General features: G+C 42.4%; 1 protein-coding gene and 2 long non-coding RNA genes across 5 annotated transcripts in view; 2 read left to right on the forward strand and 1 right to left on the reverse strand.

The window, feature by feature from the left end:
- Nucleotides 1–591: 591 nt before the first annotated feature.
- On the reverse strand, nucleotides 592–2044 carry LOC145551519 (uncharacterized). Its single transcript, XR_014087383.1, has 2 exons — nucleotides 1272–2044; nucleotides 592–1241 (listed from the first exon to the last, which is right to left on the reverse strand). It is a non-coding gene; the product is annotated as an uncharacterized LOC145551519 (long non-coding RNA).
- A 6777-nt stretch (nucleotides 2045–8821) lies between these two features.
- LOC145551321 (uncharacterized) lies at nucleotides 8822–9991 on the forward strand. Its single transcript, XR_014087133.1, has 2 exons — nucleotides 8822–9056; nucleotides 9698–9991. It is a non-coding gene; the product is annotated as an uncharacterized LOC145551321 (long non-coding RNA).
- Nucleotides 9992–11176: 1185 nt separating this feature from the next.
- LOC103464061 (cadherin-2-like) overlaps nucleotides 11177–23483 on the forward strand; it is a 158277-nt gene continuing 145970 nt past the window's right edge. For 2 of the 3 annotated variants that reach the window (XM_081606665.1, XM_081606666.1), the window contains exon 1: nucleotides 11177–11362. In XM_081606665.1, the coding sequence (XP_081462791.1) occupies nucleotides 11321–11362 (42 nt within the window). In that variant the 5' untranslated portion in view covers nucleotides 11177–11320. The remainder of the gene's footprint in view (nucleotides 11363–23483) is intronic. The other variant, XM_081606664.1, reaches the window with a different exon arrangement.

Consider the following 23483-nt stretch of genomic DNA (forward strand, 5'->3'; position numbering starts at 1 on the left):
TCCCAGAGGACGGGAGGTCCCAGAAGAGTACGTGGATGAGGTCGTGCGGAGCGTGCATGAAGCCCTTGGACATGCAGGCGTACGGCCCACCCAGGGACGCCATGTCTGTTACTACCCAATAGTAAGTCCCGCCCACTCCTCACAACTCTTTGGACTCACTACTGCCCAGTTCTCTGTCTAACAGGTCCGGAAAACCCCCAGAAACTCGGGTCTTACCCTAGCGATAGTTTGTGGAGAATTGTCTGTTTAAACTGGGGTCGGAAAGGACTCGTCTAGCTCTGACTACCTTCGATCCAAAAGTTATGACCTTTTACAGTTGAGGAGCAGTCCGCTGAGTAGCACTCACAGCGACATAACCCCTACAACCACTCCTGTTAACGGTAGCTCCCTTCCTAAAATAACGGCACTTGTTAACGGCTAGATTAAATTTAGTGACTTAGATTTAAGTCCCAAGGTCATTATTTTAACACTCACCAGAGGAAAACATAAAGCCATCCATTCCTTAGAATCATGTATGTTAACTTTACCACAATTAGGAGAACCAACAGTTATTAAGACTGACACAATTAAACTCACTGTCCACAATTCTCATTAGAATTTTAGAATTATAATTTTATTAAGCAAGCTTTGGCAGGGGCATATAACAAAAGATTAATTTCCAAAAGTTATAAAAGAAGCAAAATAATGAAATCAACTAGGATTAATCACCTCCTTTCCTTGTTCTTATTCCTAACCTGTTTCACTAAATTCACTGAGCGAGGCTTTGGGAGAAGCTGGTCAACTCATACCCGATGGTCTTTTGGTCTCGGCAGCTGTAATCTTTTGAGGTCCTTGGTCAGAGTCTTTGTCCAGCCGGAGCAAAGTCCTCTTTACTGAAGAGAAGCGGAGAGAAGACTCACGCTTTCCATTAAACATGTAGACTCTTTGTCTTTGATGGACCTCCGTCTCTTCTCCAAGTCAGCTGCACCGGGGTTGAGAGCGTTGGGTAGAGGCAGAGGATTCAGTCGGATCTGGAACCAGGGTTGGTGGCGGGTGGAGCTCGTCCCTTCCAGGCAGCGTGAAGTCGTGGAATAAGTTTCCCTTGGTCCCTCGGTGTAATCCTCTGCTGGTATTTAGCCAGCTCCCTCTAATGGCTCCGCTTCTGCGCTGCAGACGAAGAACCCCCGTTCTGTCCCGTACAACAGTATTTATGTGCTGTGTTTTCACGGAACCTGCCCATCGTAATGTCATTACCCGCTGTCCTGCAAGGCAGGGCTGCCGGTGGAAAATACCGGGCTCTTTCTCAAGTTTCCAATGACTCATTTCTGCCTCCCTGCTTCATCTGGCAGTTCCCTTTTCCATCAGGGCAGTTCCCTTTTTCATCGGGGCAGTTCCCTTTTTTCCCTTGACCATCTGTTTCCAGTCCTGCCGCACCCTCGCCTCTCCTTCCTCATATGATGACTCACCCTTCGGTCCCTAGCCTTTTGCTCAGTGAGAAGTACTTTTTTTCCTTACCTTAGTATCTATGATTTCTAATAATACATGTTGACTTTATATAATCATGTTATTTGTAGTTAACTCAAAAGTACAACCTTCTGCCTTTCATAATGTAAACCATTATCATTCACTTGATTATAAGTACAGAACATCAACTGATTAGAAGTACAGAGTATACATTATTATAACACTCACTTAATCAAAAGTACAGAATACATGTTTTGATCATACATTGCAGACATTTCTTCATTGGCCTGTGTATTGTCACTTTATAATCACTTATCACGTATAATCGTCATTTAATCAGTCATCGGGTATACTGTTATTTCTCAGGCCTTTATTCCATTTTTCTGCGTATACCTGGACCGATCTCACATATCCATACCAGATTTCTCGACTTAAGAGTGCTTAAACAGGAAAGTGGGTAATGAAAAAGGGGGAAGACATGCAGCAAAGGTCATCATGCTGAGAGTCGAACCTGCGGCAGACGCGTCAAGAACTAAAGTCTCCTTATGTGGGTTGTACTCTACCCCTGAACAACCACAGCACCCTATTTGGTACAGGATTAGTCTTTGTAACTTAAGTTAATTGAACACATGAAAGTAAGTTGTCATTATTAAAGCAAAAGAGTTAAGTGAGATTAATGTAAAGTCCATAAGATGAACTACAGCCCAATCATACAGCGGGTGAGAAATCTGAAACTTTGTAAGTTTTAACACTTCAAACAGCTCAGCTGTAGCATGTTCAGCAAAATATGTGAATCCAGTCAGACCAAAGCTTACTCACAATTCAAAGGAGCTCTTTCACCTCTAAAGCATCAACCTAAGAAGAGTAGAGGAGTGATTTGTAAGTGAGCCATTGATGTCAGTGAAACCTGTGTGATATCATTGTATGATGTTGTACTTATCTGTCTGATGTCAGTGTGTGATCTTACTGTTAGGTCATTGTGTCTCTGATGCTTGGATTGTATGTGTGAAGTCAGTGTTCAATGTTCTGATATTTGATGTCTGTCTAAAACATGATCTAAGTGTTTGATATCAGCTTCTCCTCGCTAATGTTAGTACATAGCCTTTTATTGCAATATAAAAGGGCCAAACTTATCACATGTGATGGAAGTGCTTGATGATAAACAAACCATAGTTACTGATGTTTAATATTAGAGAAAATGAATCAATGAATTAAAATTAAAGTCATATAGTCAATTCCCAACTCAGAATAAAGATAAATTGGAAATTGTAGGTCAAGAAGCTGGTGTGAATTTTTATTGTGAATGTTGTATTCATTCACACTCTTGAGTTCCTATATCTCTTTATTCTTTATTATTTGGGCTTAGCAGCGTAGTGCTGCGAAGGCCTATTGTAATCGTTCTTTTTCTTAGCGCAAATGAAATGGAGTCAATAGCGAAAGTTCAAACTGAAAGACTCCGCCCCCTGGCCCCCCTGGTTCCCCCTCTGGCTCCGCCACTGTCGTCATCTTGACGGACAACATAAAAAAAAATCGTTCATGTACTATTTTTATGTACATTTATGTACATAACAATGTAGACCTATCTACATTGTTATGTAGATAGGTCTACATAACATACCTACATAACATACATCAATATTTAAAATAAAGGCTGCATATCAGAAAACCTAAAGATAAAACTCAGGGAGGATCAAGGTTTAAAGCAAAAAGTGATTTATAATGTAGTTGGAAAAATTATAATTTATACAGAATAAACTTCCATCAAATAGCTGGTTTAATCTTCAATCAACTGCAAATATTTCCAAATAAATTGATTAAATTCATTTTAAAATGTCCACGTGCTGATAAAGATCCCAGACCAGTAATAATAGACCAGTTCAGTTTAACCAGTTACAAATCCAAGAAACAACAGACTGAATCAGTCATTAGCAGGTTTAGTGCAGTTTTTCACCTGCCTTGCATGTTTTAAGTGTTTCCTTTCTGCCTCACCTGGATTTAATATGTGGATGATTAACAACCTTCTGCATTTCTTGATCGCTGCAGACTGTCATGCAATCATCTAACTCAGTGGTTCTGGAACAGAGGCACATCTAAGCATGTCCCTAAGCACATCATAATAAAAAATGAAAAACAAGTGATTACTATCACAACAATTTAAAGCCCCCCTGGAGCAGCCAGCCTTACACTCCTTGTCCACCACATGCTCTCCCAAACCAAACAATAGACCCCGCCCTATTTTAAAAACTCAAATCTCACAAAATCTCGCAGGATTTCATACTTTGGCCTGGAGCGGTGGGCAGGATGAAAATAATACAAAATGAGACATGACCTCAATTATTAAAAATATCTGTTTTGCCCTGAAATAACCAGAATTACTATGGGCACAAAATAATGCCCTTATTTTTCAATAAACACATTTAAGATCAAAGTAATATTGAAAAACTTATCATAAAACTGCTCAGAGGAGAATTCAATTCAGAAGCTGGTTGCAAATGTAGAGCCCTGAAAAGATGTTAAGAACGTGATATTGTTTAATAGGTATATTGATCATATTGGGCAAGCATTTATTTGATTTAGTATTTAATTAGAACAATTCAATTGGTTTATGGCTAAATATGTGCTCAAACTATTTTATTTTTTTTATTTCATACATTTCTGTCGTGATAATACCCCTTTAAGAATGTCGCAATGCATGATGGGAAAAAAGAAAGTTCATGACCGGTGATTTTTTACAAAAAAACTGCTACACACGCTGTATGCCCGAACCGTTGATTTTGTTTAATAAAGTTGCACAAAAGCTAATTTGAGTTTCTTTTGAGTTCTTTTCAAGGGTGCAACACAAACAAGCCAGCAACAAAATGTTCTGTTTGGTTGGGACAAACCACTAGTCTAAAAATGGGGAGTCAGACTGTACAACTCCTAGTAGAGACTTGTAGATGTTTTTGTGTCAACACATTATGCACAGTGAGTAATAATATTTACAGACAAGTAAGGAAATGCACATAAAGGAATCACAACCCACTGTTCTCAACATGTAGTGTGTAATTTGAAACATGATTAACCCCCACTTAGTAATAAAAGGTTCTGACCCAGAGCTCAAGGATGCGGTGAGGGCAGAAGGGATGAGAGTGGGTAAAGAGGGGAAGGCTGGGAGGAGCAAGTGGGTGTGGGGAGTCTTGGGAGAGAGTAGGGGGAGATGAGAAGGTGATGAGGGGTGCAACAAACTGCACAGATTGCACACATGGAGGCCTTAGGGGTGGGCAATCCTGGTCCTCGAGGGCTGGTGTCCTGCAACTCTTAGATGTCTCCCTTGTAGAACACACCTGGATCCAATAGCTGAATCACCTCCTCTGTTCAGGCAGGTTCTCCAGAGTCCTGCTAACGACCTTATTATTTGACTCAGGTGTGTTGAAGTAGAGACACATCTAAAAGTTGCAGGAGGCCCTCGAGGCCTGGAGTTGCCCAACCCCGCCCTAGTCCTTGACGCAGCCGTCGCAGGCTCGATTCCCGGCCTTGGCAACCTTTGCTGCATGTCTTCCCCCTTTTCTCATTACCCCCTTTCTTGTCAATTAACTATCAAATAAAGGCCACTAGAGCCAAAAAAAAATCTTTAACAAAATAAAATGGGAAAATTTTAACTTCCGATGGGCTCACCACCTGTCCGAGGGGCCAAAGGGGTCGGGTGCATTGTGCTATGGGCGGCAGCCAAGGGAGGGGACCCTGGCGGTCTGATCCTCGGCTGCAGAAGCTGGCTCTCGGGACGTGGAACGTCACCTCTCTGGTGGGGAAGGAGCCGGAGCTAGTGTGCGAGGCTGAGAGGTTCCGGCTAGAAATAGTCGGCCTCACCTCAACGCATGGCTCTGGTTCTGGAACCAGTCTCCTTGAGAGGGGCTGGACGTACTTCCACTCTGGAGTTGCCCACGGTGAGAGGCGCCGGGCTGGAGTGGGCATACTTGTTGCCCCCCATTTGGGCGCCTGTACGTTGGGGTTCACCCCGGTGAACGAGAGGGTGGCCTCCCTCCGCCTACGGGTGGGGGGACGGGTTCTGACTGTTGTTTGTGCTTACGGGCCGAACGGCAGTTCAGATTACCCACCCTTCTTGGAGTCCTTAGAGGGGGTACTGGAGAGTGCCCCTCCTGGGGACTCCCTTGTTCTACTGGGAGACTTCAACGCTCACGTGGGCAATGACAGTGAGACCTGGAGAGGCGTGGTTGGGAGAAACGGCCCCCCCGATCTGAACCCAAGCGGTGTTCTGTTGTTGGACTTCTGTGCTCGTCACGGATTGTCCATCACGAACACCATGTTCAGGCATAAGGGCGTCCATATGTGCACTTGGCACCAGGACGCCCTAGGCCGCAGTTCGATGATTGACTTTGTCATCGTCTCATCGGATTTGCGGCCGTATGTCTTGGACACTCGGGTGAAGAGAGGTGCGGAGCTGTCCACTGACCACTACCTGGTGACGAGTTGGCTCCGGTGGTGGGGGAGGAAGCCGGTCAGACCTGGCAGGCCCAAACGTGTAGTGAGGGTCTGCTGGGAACGTCTGGCGGAGTCCCCTGTGAGACGGAGCTTCAACTCTCATCTCCGGCAGAACTTCGAACACGTTCCGGGGGAGGTGGGGGACATTGAGTCTGAGTGGACCATGTTCCGTACCTCCATTGCCGAGGCGGCCTATCGGAGCTGCGGCCGCAAGGTCGTTGGTGCCTGTCGCGGCGGCAACCCTCGAACCCGTTGGTGGACACCTTCGGTGAGGGATGCTGTCAAACTGAAGAAGGAGTCCTACCGGGCCTTTTTGGCCTGTGGGACTCCAGAAGCAGCTGATAGGTACCGGCGGGCGAAACGGCATGCGGCTCGGGTTGTCGCTGAGGCAAAAACTCGGGCGTGGGAGGAGTTTGGAGAGGCCATGGAGACAGACTTCCGTACGGCTTCGAGGCGATTCTGGTCCACCATCCGGCGTCTCAGGAGGGGGAAGCAGTGCAGCACCAACACTGTTTATAGTGGGGATGGTGCGCTGCTGACCTCAACTCGGGACGTTGTGGGCCGGTGGGCGGAATACTTCGAAGACCTCCTCAATCCCACCAACATGCCTTCTGTTGAGGAAGCTGAGCATGGGGACTCTGGGCTGGGCTCTCCAATCTCTGGGGACGAGGTCGCCGAGGTGGTCAAAAAGCTCCTCGGTGGCAGGGCCCCGGGGGTGGATGAGATCCGCCCGGAGTTCCTTAAGGCTCTGGATGTTGCGGGGTTGTGTTGGCTAACGCGACTCTGCAATATCGCATGGACATCGGGGGCAGTTCCCCTGGACTGGCAGACTGGGGTGGTGGTCCCCCTGTTTAAAAAGGGGGACCGGAGGGTGTGCTCCAATTACAGGGGGATCACACTCTTAAGCCTCCCTGGTAAGGTCTATTCAGGGGTCCTGGAGAGGAGGGTCCGTCGGATAGTCGAACCTCGGATTCAGGAAGAGCAGTGTGGTTTTCGTCCTGGTCGTGGAACACTGGACCAGCTCTACACCCTCAGCGGGGTCCTGGAGGGTGCATGGGAGTTCGCCCAACCAGTCTACATGTGTTTTGTGGACTTGGAGAAGGCGTTCGACCGTGTCCCTCGGGGGCCCTGTGGGGGTACTCCAGGAGTATGGGGTACCGGGCCCTTTGATACGGGCTGTCAGGTCCCTGTATGACCGGTGTCAGAGTCTGGTCCGCATTGCCGGCAGTAAGTCGGGCTCGTTTCCGGTGAGAGTTGGACTCCGCCAAGGCTGCCCTTTGTCACCGATTCTGTTCATTACTTTTATGGACAGAATTTCTAGGCGCAGCCGAGGTGTTGAGGGGATCCGTTTCGGTGGCCTTAGGATCGCATCTCTGCTTTTTGCGGATGATGTGGTCCTGTTGGCTTCATCGGAACGTGATCTGCAGCTCTCACTGGAGCGGTTCGCAGCCGAGTGTGAAGCGGCCGGGATGAGGCTCAGTGCCTCCAAATCCGAGGCCATGGTCTTGAGCCGGAAAAGGGTAGAGTGCCTTCTCCGGGTCAGGGGGGTCGTCCTGCCTCAAGTGGAGGAGTTTAAGTATCTGGGGATCTTGTTCACGAATGAGGGAAGAAGGGAGCGGGAGATCGACAGGCGGATTGGGGCAGCGTCTACTGTGAAGCGGGCGCTGTACCGGTCCGTCGTGGTGAAGAGAGAGCTGAGCCAAAAAGCGAAGCTCTCGATTTACCGGATAAGCGGAAGAAAATGGATGGATGGATGGATGGATGGATGGGAAAATTTTAAAACCCTCACCTAAAATTTAAATTATTTTACCCGGAGCCCAAGGAGGAGGGGAGAAGGGATGAAAGGGGGAGGAGACTGAGGGGTAGATGGGCCCAGGTTAGGGGTGAGTGGTGGGGGGAAAGGGGTGTGTGTAGAGAGGTGTGAAAAACAGCTTACAGCTTGAACATTTATATCGCGAGTTCTTCCCCAAACCTTGTCCTCAAGGCAAACTGACGTGCGTGTTTTCATTTCAGCAAAACCCCGATAATCAGACATCAATTAAAATCCCCCTTTCCACTCTCCTCCCCTCCTCCTTGGGCTCTGGGTGAAACAATTTTAATTTTAGGTGAGGGTTTTAAATTTTCACATTTTATTTTATTTAAGATTTCTTTGGCCCTAAGTGGCCTTTATTTGATAATTAATTGACGAGAAAGGGGAAAGACATGCAGCAAAGGTTGCCAAGGCCAGGAATCGAATCTGTGACAGCTACGTCAGGGACTGGGGCAGGGGTGGGCAACTCCAGGCCCGGAGGGCTGGTCTCCTGCAACTTTTAGATGTGTTTAGATGTGTCTCTACTTCAACACTTCACTACTTCAAATAATAAGGTCATTAGCAGGACTCTGGAGAAACTGCCTGAACAGAGGAGGTGATTCAGCTATTGGATCCAGGTGTGTTCTACCAGGGAGACATCTAAGAGTTGCAGGACACCAGCCCTCGAGGACCAGGATTGCCCACCCCTAAGGCCTCCATGTGTGCAATCTGTGCAGTTTGTTGCACCCCTCATCACCTTCTCATCTCCCCCTACTCCCTCCCAAAACTCCCCACACCCACTTGCTCCTCCCAGCCTTCCCCTCTTTACCCCCTCTCATCCCTTCTTCCCTCCCCCCATCCTTGAGCTCTGGGTCAGAACATTTTATTACTAAGTGGAGGTTAATCATGTTTCAAATAACGCACTACATGTTGAGAACATTGGGTTGTGATTCCTTTATGTACATTTTCTTACTTGTCTGTAAATATTATTACTGACTGTGCATAATGTGTTGACACAAAAACATCTACAAGTCTCTACTAGAAGTTGTATGAAAGTATGAAATCCTGCGAGATTTTGTGAGATTTGAGTTTTTAAAATAGGGCGGGGTCTATTGTTTGGTTTAGGAGAGCATGTGGTGGACAAGGAAGTGTAAGGCTGGCTGCTCCAGGTGGGCTTTAAATTGTTGTGATAGTAATCACTTGTTTTTCATTTTTTATTATGATGTGCTTAGGGACGTGCTTAGATGTGCCTCTGTTCCAGAACCACTGAGTTAGATGATTGCATGACAGTCTGCAGCGATCAAGAAGTGCAGAAGGTTGTTAATCATCCACAGATTCCATCCAGGTGAGAACTTACACTTAAACATGGTAGGCAGGTGAAACACTGAACTAAACCTGCTAATGACTGATTCAGTCTGTTGATTCTTGGGTTGGTAACTGGTTAAACTGAACTGGTCTATTATTACTTGTGTGGGATCTTTATCAGCACGTGGACATTTTGTAATGAATTAAACTTATTTGGAAATATTTGTAGTTGATTGAAGATTAAACCAGCTATTTGATGGAAGTTTATTCTGTATAAATATTTTTTCCAACTACAGTATAAATCACCTTTTGCTCTATTAACTGTCTCTGGTGTGTTAAATAAACCCTGATCCTCGCTCAGTTTTATCTTTGTTTTCTGATAAACTGCCTTTATTTCAAATATTGATTCCCTCATTTTAACATGAGTGCAGCATCATAAGTCCTACACTAGACTGCAGCTTGATAGGTAAATGTAGTTGTATACGTAAACATTAAGATGAATATTGATGAACAATTAAGATGAATATTAACAGTGAGTGTACATGGGGAACTATATGGTTTGTATTTGTTCTCAGACCTGTAACCAGTACACTGTTTAATCTTTCAATGTATTTCAGAACTTTTCAAATGTTTATCATATTTCTAACCGGCACCTTCCTCACTTTTATTTTTGTTTTTCAGCTGTTGCTCTGCAGTTTGACCAAAAGCTGACTCTTGAGGACTGCAGTAAAACTGTCAAGAAGTGGCTTCATTACACGCCACAATGAGAGGAAGACATCACAAGGAATCAAAGTGACGCTAACCAGAGTCTAACTGGAGTTACCACAACTAGTACTGTTTCCCTGGTTCATACAGTACCACGCTTAACCTCATGGCCTCTGTTCTTCTGTGGACAATAGACTGTTATTCTGACAGTCAAAAAGGAGTCAAATATGTTTAAAGATCTGTCCCTCTTAAATAAAATGTTATATCAAACCTATGTTGTCATTTTTAAACTTTTGTACACAGTTTACCCATGATCTGCCAATTATGTAGTGTTTAACACCAGTTAAGAAACTTTTAGTGGTATGTTATGTAGACCTATCTGACCTAAAAATGTACATAAATCCTTAGCTTTCATTGAATATGAAATCAACCCAAATCTGCATGTAGATCCACATTCAGATGATGGTTGAATCAACGTTGATTCCTAACTGATTCAATGTAAAATCAAAGAAATATGTATGCAGATCCACATTCATATGAGTGTTGTATCAACATCGATTCCTAACTGATTCAATGTAGAATCAACAGAAATGTGTGCAGATCCTCGTTCAGATGTAGGTTGAATCAACATTGATTCCTAACTGATTCAATGTAGAATGACACAAATATGCATGCAGATCCACAGTCAAATGAGTGTTGAATCAGCATTGATTCAATGTAAAATAAACAGAAATATGTGTGCAGAACCACATTCAGATGAAGGTTGAATCAATGTTGATTCCTAACTGATTCAATGCAACATCAACACAAATATGCATGTAAATTGACATACAAATGATGGTTGAATCAACATTGATATGTCAGTTATGGTTGAAACCCTAACGTTGATTCAACATACAAGTCACCAACCACTTTCAATGTTGTTTCAATGTCAGCGTTCAACGTTGATTCAATGTTTCTGGCTGACATTGATTCAATGTTGTTTCAATCATTCTGTGCTTTCTGGGTAGTTTGAAACAATATTACTTTGTATTGTTTTTGAAATTGTCTATATGTGTTTATCAACTTTAAGTTGAGGATCTTGCTGGCTGTCAGTCTGATGTGGAGGAGGCTAGCTGCGCATGATAAATCGCCATGGTAACTTAAGTGTTACCGCTCTTAAATGTGTGAAACCGAATCAAAGTTTATATCCGGAAAATCCCAGTTTAATCCTCAGTCCTGGAGTTTAAAAAATGCTATTTGATAATTACACTTCGGGGAAAAGAAGGCAAGACTAATTGGTTCAAAAACAAACAAAAAAAATCAATAAAAGTATATAATTTTTAGGACATGAACATTTTGGACATGTGAGACAAAATGTGTTATTAAAGAATCTAGCTGTGAATATAGCGCGGAGGGTTCTGTACGACCAGTAGGCGGCGGCACTGAGGAGCAGGAGAGCGGGGGGTTGAGCCAGTCCCATGCTTGCTGGAGAGCAGCTCAGGCGGGGAGAGCAGTCTGTTAAAGGAGGGCTGCTCGAAGGAGGAAGGTGCGAGGGTTTTCTTGGATTTAAATAACCTGACGTGTGCGGTTAAAGAAGGAGGAATTTTAACAAAGGAAATGAATATCATTTGGGTGTGGACGGCCATGGCGACTATGGAGGTAAATGCTGTTTTTTTAAATTATTATTTTGTAGACAGAAGAGAGAGCAGCCGTGGCTGCAAGGGACTAGATAGATGCGCTAAGAGGAAATTGGGACAATGCAACTGAGTCTGAGTTGTTTTATTGGTTCTCCGCTGTTCGCGGTGATTCAGGACGGACAGACAGCGCATATCTCCTGCTGGGTGTCAAGAAAAGATGCTGCTGGTTCTAGACCTGCCTCTGTGCCGCACTTTGCTCATAAAAAAGACGAATGTAGACGGTGCGTGACGGCTAGAAATGTGAGCTCAGTCAGTCCGGACAGATACAGTCATCCTTCTGTTCTGCGTTTTGCCCGTTCCTGAGCCTCATCCTGACTGAAATGGTTCGCACTCTCTTTTGGGTTGAGTCAGGCTAAAGCGTTAGAGACCGAGGCTGAGGAGAAAGATGGCAGGTTTCTGAGCTTCAAAACTGACGTCGTTTCGATGTTTATATAGCTACATCTGCGTCTGTCTGACGGCCCAGCCGCCTCTTCTAGGGATCTGTAGCAGTCTTTCCAAATGTGGGAATCTGTTGGTCTGATCAAGCTGGAGTTAGTGTCTATTGCAGTAGATATTACTAATAACATACCATAATGTTACCTGCTATGTGGTTCAGATACAGCCCTTTCCTCACCAGTAATAGTAACTTTGAAAAGCCCCCCTTTCCAGACCATCTGGCCCTCACGGTTATATTTTAACATTTCTACCAACCATGTTTTTGTTCCCCCTCAGTCTTAGTTGATCATATGAATGCATGTTGTTTGCATCTTCCTAAGGAAGTAGCTTGGTGAAATCATCAATCAGCATCATTTATGAGGCTCGACTGGCAGTGATTGAATGCTGAGAAGAATATATTGAAGGAAAAAAAAATTCTCTCTGTGCACAAATCAATACAGAAGGTCAAAGGTCAGTTTGCTAGATAAAACCAGCAGCAGTGCCTTACCCTCAGAAAGACAGAGTCAGCAGTCTTGAAGCTTTCATTTTATCCAGTGAGAGCATCAGATTTTCCCTCCAGCTAGAGGCAGTAGCTTTCTTTTTTACCCTCAAGGCGCTATGAATAATTGTCTTGGTTTCAGGGTGTCAGATATAAGGTCCCTTTTCCAAAATGTCTTAATTTGAATTTTTATTTTCTTTATATTTTGCTTCCAATCAAGACTTGGAAGCTTTGTGTTGGTCTAGAGCAGTGGTTCTTAACCTTTTTTGAAGTACCGAACCCCCCAGTTGCATATGCGCATTCACCGAACCCTTCTTATTCCAACCCCCCCCACCCCCAAAATACTTGCGGTACTCTGATTTAGTAATGTATTTATATTAACTGTGTAACCACCCCCACACCACTAGAGGCAGTACCAACCCCGAAAAGATGCGACTAAGGAGCAGATTTAGACTATAGAATTTGGTAAACACTGTGAGCTTTGCTGAAGTCATTAAAGACAAAAGTTCAAATCCATGCTGAGAGTGGAGCTCCTTCAATCAGTGCTCCTCCGCAGCACTGATTGGCTAAGCGATGTAACGTGATCCTCTGCAGCAAGTGATGCAAAGCGGGGCGTCATCACGACTTTACACAAGTGTGTCTTTACCTCCGCGGCAGAGGCTCCGCCGAACCCCTGAGACCGACTCATCGAACCCATGGGGTTCGATCAAACCCAGGTTAAGAACCACTGGTCTAGAGTAAATAATTTTTTTAATCCATCCACTGCTTCAGCCAGGTTATTATGAATATATCAACATTCTGAGCAAAGGTTTTCAGGATAATAGGAGTGAGTGAGTGTGTGTGCGTGCGTGTGTGCGTATGTGTGAGTGTGTCATCAGAGCAGTCTCTGTTCATTCTGGAAGTGATAAAAGCCAGCCCATCTACCCTGCCCCTCCTATCCTCAATCTCTCCTGATCCCTTACGAACACACTTTGACAGACAAAATGGAAGAGAATGTTTCAAGTTTTTGGCTTAAGCAAAAACATGCTTGTTTGAGGTATGTGCTCATACAAGCATATACATCATACACTCCAACCTGCAGCAGATGATCTAGACCTCCCTGTGGAGCTAGCAGACTGCTGCTATATTTTCCTGACTGGAGACCGGGTGGTGGGTGGTGAGTGGGGTACATTCTGAGGGGTGTGATTCCAAAGTTTTTCAGAAAAATAGCAATATATGGGACAAGATATGTCTAATCTACAAATCTTTACCTTGGCATGATCAATCTAATCCACGTCAGATGTCTAAATCAGACTTGCTGCCTATCATGGGCTTGCTAAGCTACAAAACATTTTCAGGACATTAAAGTTGGACATTTTTCTAATTGGAACCTGCCCATGGGAATTGTGGGTTTTTATGGGGATTACTGGAAATTTGGCATAATTTTAACAAATTGCATCATATTCAAACATAAATAAGATTTTGTCTTGGGCAAGTATAATAATACTGTTTAAAAAAACATTACATTTCAGATCAGTAAATTATTTGAATTATAGTACCAAAAATATATTTTTTGGAACAATAAAACACGAAAAGCTTAGTGGAATGTTACTAATCCCATCACCTCATATATCTGTACACTGTTTTGCTATCCTTTCTAACATTTGTCAGCAGACTGCAAAAAATTATTTTAAGATGCATTTAAACATGTTAACTCCCATAAATCCCCATTCAATCTCTTGGATTTGAACAATTATAGAATGCTGTGACCCTAGTCGTATAATCATTTTACTGGCACCAACAATATTCAAAATGTTTGTATGTAAAATAGTATTAAGAGGTAACTGCAATTTAGTAATATTCATAAAATAAGATATGGGTGTACAACAGCTTGTCAAAAACAGTTTTATCACTATTACAAACAATTTAGTATACTTATTATTTCTTAGACTACAGATTCCAAAGAACATTGTCTATAAGCATCAGATAAAATAAGCTAAAAACAGCTCAAAATATTACAGTATCATTTCAGAATTAATGTCACCCTGAAAATTATTTTGTCAGAAGCATCAGAGATAGTCATCAGTGAAAAACAGAGATTGTTAGATTTTTATTAGAGGTGTGCCGATTGATCGGTCACCGATCATAATCGGCCGATTTTCGTAAAAAAGTGCATGATCGGTGATCGGCGATCTTTGGCTCTTGTTGCCGATACCAATCACCTGCATCTCATTTCTCAGCCTGCTTGTGCAGCTGGTCTCCTCTTTCCTTCACTCTGCGCAAACGCGCAGCAACAAATCCTAAGCGATGTGGAACTATAACGCACTGAGTGAATGGGGAAGTTTGCGTGTTGCTCCGGAAAATTGAAGCACGTCAAAATGCATCAACACAACAAAGCTAATACGACACAAAAACAATGCCATACTTGACGGAGTTTGGCTACATCAAGGGTCACTGCAGTAAAAAAGACATACGGAGGATCAGATAGCAGGTAAAGTAGCACACAGCTACAAATACTCACCTGGATTAGCATGACGGTTAGAAAGCTAAACAAATAACCCGCAAAATTATTTAAGTCTTCGAGCTGCGATGTAAGACGCTGGTTCTGCTCTCGCTGTTGAACCGCTGCTACGCGCTACAGGTAGTAATATTTCACAGACGGAGTGCCGCTTCTGCTCCACCTGGCAGTGACTCTCACACCGAACCTCTGTTTAAAGCTGCAGCATCCAACTTAAAAAAATACATTTTACATACGTATTAAAACTTTCGCTGTCCTAACATGAGTCAAATAATCTCTAAAAAAATTATCGATCTCCTCCCTGTTCTGCATAATTACTCCGCTCAGTCAGAAACAGCCACTCAGAACTAGCAGTAATCAGCTAGCCGTCATGCTATCAGGAAGTTTTCATTCAGTAACTCTGGATTGTTTATTGTAATGGAACCTGTATTTGCCTTTGAATGTTAAGTTTTATACTTGAATTTTTTTGGCAATGTTGAGAGGTTTTATTTAGGCTCTTTGCATTATTTAGCCTCTTCAGAGCCTTCATCTGTTATCAGTATGTTAAAGATAGTATTACCGATAGCAGTACAATTTGCAGAATGCCTGTTTTGTTTAGTTTTCGTCTTGGAAAAAGTTATTAAAAACACGTTTTTGTCTAAATTAAGGTGAATTCATGGTTTCTTTTTCCACATAATCTAACCGGTAGTGTTTATGATAAAAAATAATAATAATAATTATGTGATCGGTATCGGTGATCAGCCCTCCTGGGTGATCGGTATCGGTTTCGGCAGGAAAAAACCTGATCGGCACATCTCTAATTTTTATTTCCATGAATCGTCTGTACAAAATCCATCTAGATTTGTTTGTTTTTTTCTTCTTCTGTGACTCACTGCTTCTGCCGCATGTTATACTTTTTTGTCATAAGAAATATAGAGTGTTTTCACACCTATTAGTTTGGTGGACTTGGTTCGATTAGGGATCAAAATTGCAAAATTTGTTACATTTTCAGCTGGTGCTTTTCACTTTCACAATGCACTGAGTCATAGAATTCAAACTACCGTATTTTCAGCACTATAAAGCGCACATAAAAACCTTCAATTTCCTCAAAAGCCGACAGTGCGCATTATAAACCGGTGTGCCTTATATATGGACCAATATTGAGCCACAACAGATCTAGCAACTACGGTAAGCAGCCGCCGACTTCATTTTCCCCCGTAGAAGAAGACGCACGAGGTGCATGCTGGGATAGTTGTCAGAACGCTGGTTTGTAATCTATTAATAAAGTTTGACTGACCTATCTACCTACCGACCGTCTAGAATCAGGTCGTCTGCATTTAGCACCACGTTCTCAATGAACATGCTGTGCGCGAACGGAGAAGGGTGACCATCGTCCGGCCACGCCCCGGCCCAGTCGGGGAAGCCTCTCCTCGCCGGCCGGAATCGGACTGTTTTGTTGACATTCCCGTTAGTACAGCTTGTCGAGAAAAGTCGAGCTCATCCCACTTCCCCATGCTGGAGATTTTAGTTTAATAGTAATAATAAATAAAATTACCTTAAAATTAATTACACAGGTGACATCAAGACCCAACAGTAGAGTCAGACGGTAATAAAATGAATCTGGTTGTGTTTGTTGTTATTGTGTCCTGCAAACTTTGCTTTATTTCTACTTTTTTCTATTTAATCATAAAAAATCATAATCAGGCAGAAAGAGAGTCATGAAACAGGAAGAGCTGGTTTCCTTAATAAAGAGGAAGTTTCTATCTTGCATCAGGCTAAAAATAATTCAGACCATTCCTTATTTTAAAGCATTAAAGGTTTTTAAAGAATAAAATCTAAATATTTTGAGAGATTGGATAAAACCCACAGTAAAATACTTAAAATAATGACTTATAATTATGCCAATAATTAATATTGGTTTAACCAGTGGTTGATGTTGGTTTGATTATAAGAATATTTACACTTACTCTTACACTTGTGGAAGTACTTAAAGGTAAAACAAGAAACTGTAACATGATATCAGATAATTAGAATAATGGAATAATTGGTTTCTTTTCAGAAGTATCTGTAATAACTCACATTATGATTGTAATAAGAGTAACTAATAAGTTATGGTTATTATAACATTATAAATGAATGTTAAATCAAAAAGGTTATAAATGTGATTTTGACATTGAACTTGAAAAGGTGTAAAATGTTGTAACTGTAATTAAAGGTCACTGATGTTGTGTTGAAGGTAGATGGTAGGTGAAAGGTCAGGGGAGAAGAGGAACTGATAGGAGAGCGGAGGTGACTAAGGCCTTATTGCTAAACTTCAACTTGCCTAAGAAAAGGTTGGGCAGGAAACAGAGGTAGGAGGAACTGTTGAGCAACTTGGGGACATTGGAACAGACATCAGGTCATGAGGTCTCCAGGGTGATGGATATGAGATCATCTGTCCAAGCAGTCAGCCAATGAGAGGCACAGCAACAAAGCTAGCCAATGTAAACGCACCAAAAGGTGGATAAACCCTTTATAAGGTGGGTGCAAAAGAGGAATCTTTGGTTGGATCCTTCAGGCAGCTTCGAGCCAAGACGGAGATGGACAAAGAACTCTGCAGCTGAAGAAGAGCCGGGGCCACAGAGCCGGAGACTGTTCTGCACATGGGGACCAACCCGTTAGCCCCGCAACATGTGGCTTCAAATCGCACTTCTCTCAACAGCTGGGTTTAGACCCCCAAAGACAAAGACCAAGGCAAAGATGAAGATAAAGGCAAAGAACAAAGGCAAAGAGGAAGAACTGGTGTGTTCCTTCCGTGGGACCAGGAAGATCGTGAGATGAGGAGAAGGGAGTTACAGAGCTGCAAGACAAGAAGTTGAGGACCGATACGAGCATGAGGAAGTCACCCTGAGGCCCGAGACCTGCCGCTCTAAGTCAATACTCTTCCTGTACTGTGAGCCTCCTGCTGCTGCAGCACCTTCTTCATCATCAGGCCAGTTCTGGGATTCAAAATGTAAAACTCAATGGCAACTCCATTTCAGCATAAGGCTCATTGTATAAAAGTTTAACCCACCGGCAGAAATTGTCCCCACAGCCAAATTTTCTCAATATCTCAAATAAATAGGGCCATTCAACTCTATCAAAAGCCTTTTCGGCATCCAGTGATAACAAAGCGGTGTCTGTTTTTTCTTCCATATAATAAATAATATCCAACACTCGTCTCACATTATGAAATTCCTGTCTACCTACAATAAACCCATTTTGGTCACAAGTAATTATTTCGGGCAATATTCTCTCCAATCTTCGAGCCAAAATTTTACATAGACTCTTCAAATCAGCATTAAGAAGACTTATTGGTCTTAGATTTTCACATTTATTACATGATTTTCCAGGATTGGGCAGCAAAGTAATCAGGGCTCCTCTTAAGGAGGCAGGAAGAATTCCCTTTTCAAATGAGTCCAAGTACATGTCAAAGAGGGGGTCTAGCAGTCTAGTTTTAAATTTCTTATAAAATTCTGTTGACAGCCCGTCTGGGCCTGGGGCTTTATTTGTTTTCAAATGATCTATTGCTACAGATATTTCTTCTTTAGTTATAGCTGCACTGAGATCTGTACTCATTAATTCTGAAATATTGGTAATTTGAAGGGTATCTAAGAAAACATTTTGCTCTTGTTCCTTATGCGTTATGTCTGAGCTGTATAATTTTTCAAAAAAGATCTTAAAAATTTCATTGATTTCTAGTGGGTCAGTAATAATCTGACCCTCATTATTTTCAACTGAGGTAATATTTTTCTCATTTTGTAATTGTCGTAGTCGCCAGGCTAATAATTTCCCCGACTTTTCCCCTTGATCATAGAACGACTGCTTAAGACGTAGAAGTTGTGAGGCGGCTTTAGAGGCAGAAAGTTCGTTTTATTGTGTTCTTAGTATTAGAAGTTTTTTATGGATGTTTGGGCATAGCGTTTGATAATAATCCCTCTCAAGCAGCTCAATCTCTGCTGCCAACTCTATTGTTTTTTGATAAGTTTGTTTTGCCTTATAACTTGTAAAGCTAATTATCTGACCCCTTATATAGGCCTTAAAGGCTTCCCGCCTTAAAGAGGGTGGTGTTTCATCTGTATTGATTTCAAGATAGATGTCAATTTGATTATCTATTAAAGACATAAATTCTGGGTCTAGCAGCCACTTTTGTTTAAATTTCCATCTAGGGGGGTCTCTCCTTAGTCTTAAATCCTCGTAAATTAATAAATTTGGTGCATGGTCAGATATTAAAATGCTGTCATATTGACAAGTCTCTTATTTTATGTCTCAGGACGGATGAAATTAAAAAGTAGTCGATGCGCGAATATGACTTATGTGTATTTGAGTAGCATGAGTATTTTAAACTCTTGGGGTTAATATCCCTCCAAATATCGATAAAAATTAAGTTCCTTCATAAAGTGTTGAATTGTGTGTCTGCTTTTAGAATGAGAATTGTCAGTACCTGAACTTCTATCCATTTCTGGGTTCATTGTACAGTTGAAATCTCCTGCTATAATACAGCTGCCAGACAGTGAGAAAATTGTAAGGAAGAGATTTTGAAAAACCTTTGGGTCATCAACATTTGGGGCATAAATATTCATCAGGTTTATTTTTTCTGTTATAAGTGTGCCCTGTAGAATAATGTATCTCCCAGCCCTGTCTTTAATAACTTTTGTCATGTGAAATGGTATAGATTTATGAATCAAAATCATAACCCCTCTTGCCTGAGAAGTAAAGAGTGCTGAGTATATACTGCCCTGCCACCTCCTGCCAATCTTTGCCTCCTGACCAAGAAACAGGTGAGTTTCCTGAAATAACACAATATCAGAGCGCATAGATTTCACCCTAGTCATCTGTTTGACTTTTTTTAGTTTTTGTAGTCCACTACAGTTCCAAGAAGACATTTTAATTCTTAACTCACAAGACATGCCGTGTAACACTTAATGGGCTTCCTAGTATTTTAAAGTTATTCCAAAACAAAGAAACCAAGAACACCTGGATGTTAAAAACTACATCCATAATAACAATGAACATTGAACAGCGTACCCCTTTAAACTTCAAACTCTGTTGCTCCCCCTCCTCCCCCTTTAATACTCTGGAACCCATCTAACAGCTGGAGGCTGTTCCACACAAACGTGAGGACCAACCGACTGTGCCTGAATATTTCCCCCATTCTACCCCACCCCGCTACATAAGAAACTTGTTACTGAATGGATCCAAAAAATAAGAAATAAGTAAATAAAAGTAGGCTATTGGCTATGAGCCTCTAGGATAGCATGCATAAAATAGGCAAATTATTTATCCTTATTTATTTTTGCTTCACTCTAGAAACCATAATTGTTCATCCCTGTTAATATGTTGCGATGTAACGGTGTGGTCATTGTCTCACCCAGGTCCGCCTTCTGTTTTCAGAGTCCTTACAAAGTTCTCTGCTTCATCTGGTTGGTTAAATATGCGAGACTGACCGTTGTGTGTCACCAGCAGTCGAGCAGGAGGAATCGTACCGTATCGTATCCCCATGGCCCAGAGTTGTTGTCTCACGCCATAAATTCTGTTTTTTGTGCACACCTGCTGCGAGGTCCTCATAAAATCTCACCGGGTGATTCTTGAATAGGATCTGTCCCTTCGTCCTGGCAGCTTTTATCACAGTTACTTTATCCCTGTAATTTAAGAACTTCATAATAAGAGTCCTTGGTGTACCGGTGTTTGATGTGCTTTTCTGGCCCAGCCGGTGCGCTGGTGTGTCAGAGTGGTGCGTAGCGGTGCCAGATTCAAAACCTCTGGTAGCCATTTTTCCAGAAAGGCGCAGGCGTCCTCTCCCTCCACGCCTTCGGGAAGGTTAACCGGTCTCAGGTTTGATCATCGCGATCTGGCCTCCAAGTCCAACAGTTTCCCTTCGAGGTCTTTATTTTTATTTTCAAGAACCTGGACCCTAGCTTGAAGGTTGGTGATGTTATCCTCTGCTGCAGATATCCGCACCGCCGCTTCACCAACCCGCTCTACGCACTCGTTAACATCTTTTTTCACATTTTCTATTGCTGAGAGAATACCATCCAGTCGGGAGGAGAAATCCAATTTCAAATTTGCAATTGCAGCCAGTATTGCCTCTGAACCATCCTCAACCGTCCTATGCTTCTCACTTAACTCGCAGTGTTCCTCCTCCATTGTCTCGCTCGTGGTGTTGCTAGCCTCGCTATTTTCACCGCTAGCTTCAGAGTTCACCTTAGAAGTGAAGTTGGATAACTTCGATTGAGTCGGCTTGCTGGAGTTTTTACTGGGCTTCCTTTGTGAGAGAGGCATCACAGCTGTTTTAAACGTCGATGAGATTCACTTGTAACGAGTATTTTCCAGGATTTCACAGAAAGGTAGCGGAGGCGAGCATGTCCTCCTCAGCAAGCCATCATTACCGAGTCACCTTATATAAATTGTTACCAGATTTCTATAAAATATGGTTTGAATTAAAGTTGAGAAAATTGCTGATTTTTGATACGAAAAATATGTATTCTGTCAAGTTGCAAGTGAAGACTAAGCAAATTTCTCTTTTATATTGGACAATAATTTAAGTTTACATACCGTATTTTCCGCACTATAAGGGGCATCTAAAAGCCTTCAATTTCCTCAAAAGCCGATATAAGCCTTATATATGGAACAATATTGAGCCACAACAGGTCTAGCAACTACGGTAAGCAGCCGCCAACTTCATTTTCCTCCGTAGAAGAAGAAGCGCGTGGTGCATGCTGGGATAGTTGTCAGAACGCTGGTTTGTAATCTATTAATAAAGTTTGACTGACCTATCTACCTACCGACCGTCTAGAATCAGGTCTTCTGCAAGTCATTTAGCACCACCTTCTCCACGAACATGCTGTGTGCCAACGGAGAAGGGTGACCATCGTCCGGCCACGCCCCTTCCCAGTCGCGGAAGGTTCTCCTCGCCGACCGGAGTCGAACTGTTTTGTTGACATTCCGTTTAGTGCAGTTCCATCTAGTACAGTGGTTCTTAACCTTTTTTGAGGTACTGAACCCACCATTTCATATGCGCATTCACTGAACCCTTCTGTAGTAATAAATAAAATATGAATCCCCCCCACCCCCCAACTAAAGTTGGGTCTTGAATTTGATCACTAAGTCTTCTTAAAAGGTAGAGTCTCTGAGAACAGTTCTTCAAAATATAGTCAGTGTTTTCAGCAAAGTTGAGCTGACTGTCCAGGAACGACCCAAGCTATTTAAAATTTGCCACAGTTTCAACAGGTTGGCATTCGAGAGAAACTGGAACCACTTTAAGATCTTGTTTAGATCATTTAATTAGCTCTACATTATTAAGAGAATGAAAATTTTATAATAAATAATAAAGGCTTTTTGGTATTCTGATTTAGTAATGTAATTATATTAATTGTGTTACCACCTCCACACCACTAGAGGCAGTACCAACCCCAAAAAGATGCGACTAAGGAGCAGATTTAGAAGTACACCAAAAGCTACAGAATTTGGTAAAAACGGTGAGCTTTGCTGAAGTAATTAAAGACACAAGTTCAAATTCATGCTGAGAGAGGAACTCCTTCAATCAGTGCTCCTCCGCAGCACTGATTGGCTAAGCAATGTAACGTGATCCTCTGCAGCAAGTGATGGCAAAGTGGGGCACGTCATCACGACTTTACGCAAGTGTGTCTTTACCTCCGCGACAGAGGCCCCGCTGAACCCCTGAGACAGACTCATCGAACCCCTGGGGTTTGATCAAACCCAGGTTAAGAGCCACTGATCTAGTGGATACATAACTCCAGCCTCTACTGTAGCGTCTATTCTATGCGCCTTATAATGCGGTGCACCTTATGTATGAAAAAGTTTTAAAATAGGCCATTCACTGAAGGGTGCGCCTTATAATCCGGTGCGCCTTATAGGGCGGAAAATACGGCAACTAATGCTGCTAAAATTCCTATGCTTTATGAAATATTTTAAATGAAATATTTCATCCTATTTGATGATTGTTATGAATATCTGCAGGTTCTACATACAAACAAGGGAATTAATCCAGTTTTTGTCCTTTACTAAAGTTTTCAAAATTACAGCAGAAATGGCCTATAGCAGATCTCCAATAGAATTTGTTGTTAGGGCTGTACTAAAGAATTTACTATTTCTTAAATGCCAGAAAAATGTTAGATTATATTTATTTTTTTTTTAAAAGTTTTCTTCAAGTGATCTTTTAGTTTTATCACCATGTCACTTTTAGCTGGAAGTAATTTGTCCATTTAGGATGGGCCCTGCTGAGTTTTATCTTGAATCAGTTTAGAGTGAAGTCCAAAGGTATCCCAACCCTGGAGATTTGCTTATCAACAAAGCTGGATGAACAAAAATACTAGATGTATATTGTCACGTGGTAACAGCTCTTTTTTTTGGCATTCTTGGAACTCGGAGGGTTCCAAGCATGCCGACTCGGTCAGAAAATGCAACATCACAATAAAGTCTTACTTGGGGGTGGAGTATCTGGCTGTGTCATAAGAGTGACTCCCTTACAATAAGTCACAATAGCGACTGAGTTTATTCAGAAGTTTTAAGAAAATGGCAGATTGAACAGCATACCCAGATAGCACACAATGATTGAAACAACATTGAATCAATGTCAGCCAGAAACATTGAATCAACGTTGAACGCTGACATTGAAACAACATTGAAAGTGGTCGGTGACTTGTAGGTTGAATC

The sequence above is a fragment of the Poecilia reticulata genome, chromosome 4, assembly GCF_904066995.2.
Source record: "Poecilia reticulata chromosome 4, P_reticulata-male-v2, whole genome shotgun sequence".
Lineage (NCBI taxonomy): Eukaryota > Metazoa > Chordata > Actinopteri > Cyprinodontiformes > Poeciliidae > Poecilia > Poecilia reticulata.